This window comes from Haliotis rufescens, unplaced genomic scaffold (genome assembly GCF_023055435.1).
Source record: "Haliotis rufescens isolate VD_foot unplaced genomic scaffold, xgHalRufe1.0.p SCAF_3, whole genome shotgun sequence".
Lineage (NCBI taxonomy): Eukaryota > Metazoa > Mollusca > Gastropoda > Lepetellida > Haliotidae > Haliotis > Haliotis rufescens.
The window spans coordinates 51,442,666-51,443,883 of record NW_025964001.1 but is presented as its reverse complement, the minus strand read 5'-3'; the positions used below and the strand labels follow the sequence as shown (position 1 = coordinate 51,443,883).

The following is a 1,218-nucleotide window of genomic DNA, read 5'->3' as shown; positions in this document are numbered from 1 at the left end:
CGTGCCTCTACCATCCATATCGTTTCAGACAATCAAAATAATCCAGCCAAGCTAATCCATTTACTTGATTAATCCAATCCGACATATTTGACTAAATACAAATACTCTAATTAGACAGCTACTGATCATTGTCTGTTGATTTACAAACGAGACAGCTCAAGACGGTCATCTCAGACTTTGACACCGGTGAGAGCGCATGATACTTGCCTAATTACAGGTTTAGTCTTCTGATTGGCCGGTAATATATTTATATTCAGACGCCCACGATGTACCAACAGAAAACGAGTTGCACGTTTGAAACGATACATTTGCATAAACATGAAGGGATGGAACAAACATATGAAGAATCTTGATGAGAAGGTCGTGTACAGTGCCATCATGGGAGATGAGATGGTCGGAAAGACCAGCATCTCCGAGAGCTATGCTGAGAAGTCTTTCAATGAGAATTATGAAGCCACAGTGTTTGACAACTATGTCGTTCCCCTGCAAGTAGCCGGAAAGGAGTTTGTCATCAGCATGTTCGACACTGCAGGAAAGGTATGTTTATTTAGATGTTACATTCAGTAATACTACTTTGTGAATTTCGTGTTAACACTGAGAGTAGAACCAGTTGCAATATTGACGAAAATTGTTTATAAGATGTGTATGGATAAGCGTGGATTATGTTTAGCTTCAGAAAAGTATCGCATCAAACATTACGTTCTGAATTTAATTGAAGTGTTTCTATCACTATTTAGGTGGCATATATGCGTTTTTGTTGGTTCTATTTACTATACATCGTGTACTGATCTATCCTTCTTACGTTTACAGAAACGTTTTGAGAGCCTAAGGATGTTCTCCTACCAGGAAAGTGAAGTCCTGCTTTTGTGTTTTTCTACCTGTGACCGGAAGACATTTCACACCGTCAATGACCTATGGATGCCTGAACTAAAGAGACACTCCAAACAACACAAACAGAAGAGACCTGTCATCCTCGTGGGCACGAAGATAGACCTCCGAGTCGGAAATGAAGGAATTGGGGTCAGCACGGACGAGGGTGTCCAGTTGGCCAAGGACATCGGTGCTGACTGCTATGTGGAGTGCTCGGCTAACGACCACAAGGGCTTGAAGGAGGTCTTTCAGCATGTTGTCTTCTCTGCTCTCAAATTCAGAAATAAGAGAACCAACATTATCCAGAAGATGTTCAGACGCAGAAGTGCCTCTTTTGTAAATTACTAG

At 41.3% G+C, this 1,218-nt stretch overlaps 1 protein-coding gene across 1 annotated transcript; it reads left to right on the top strand.

Moving 5' to 3' along the window:
- The first annotated feature begins 318 nt into the window (after positions 1 to 318).
- Positions 319 to 1,218, top strand: LOC124142006 (cell division control protein 42 homolog). The gene is made up of 2 exons (XM_046510228.2): positions 319 to 537; positions 811 to 1,218. Exons 1-2 carry the CDS (start codon positions 319 to 321, stop codon positions 1,216 to 1,218), a joined length of 627 nt encoding a protein of 208 aa, XP_046366184.2.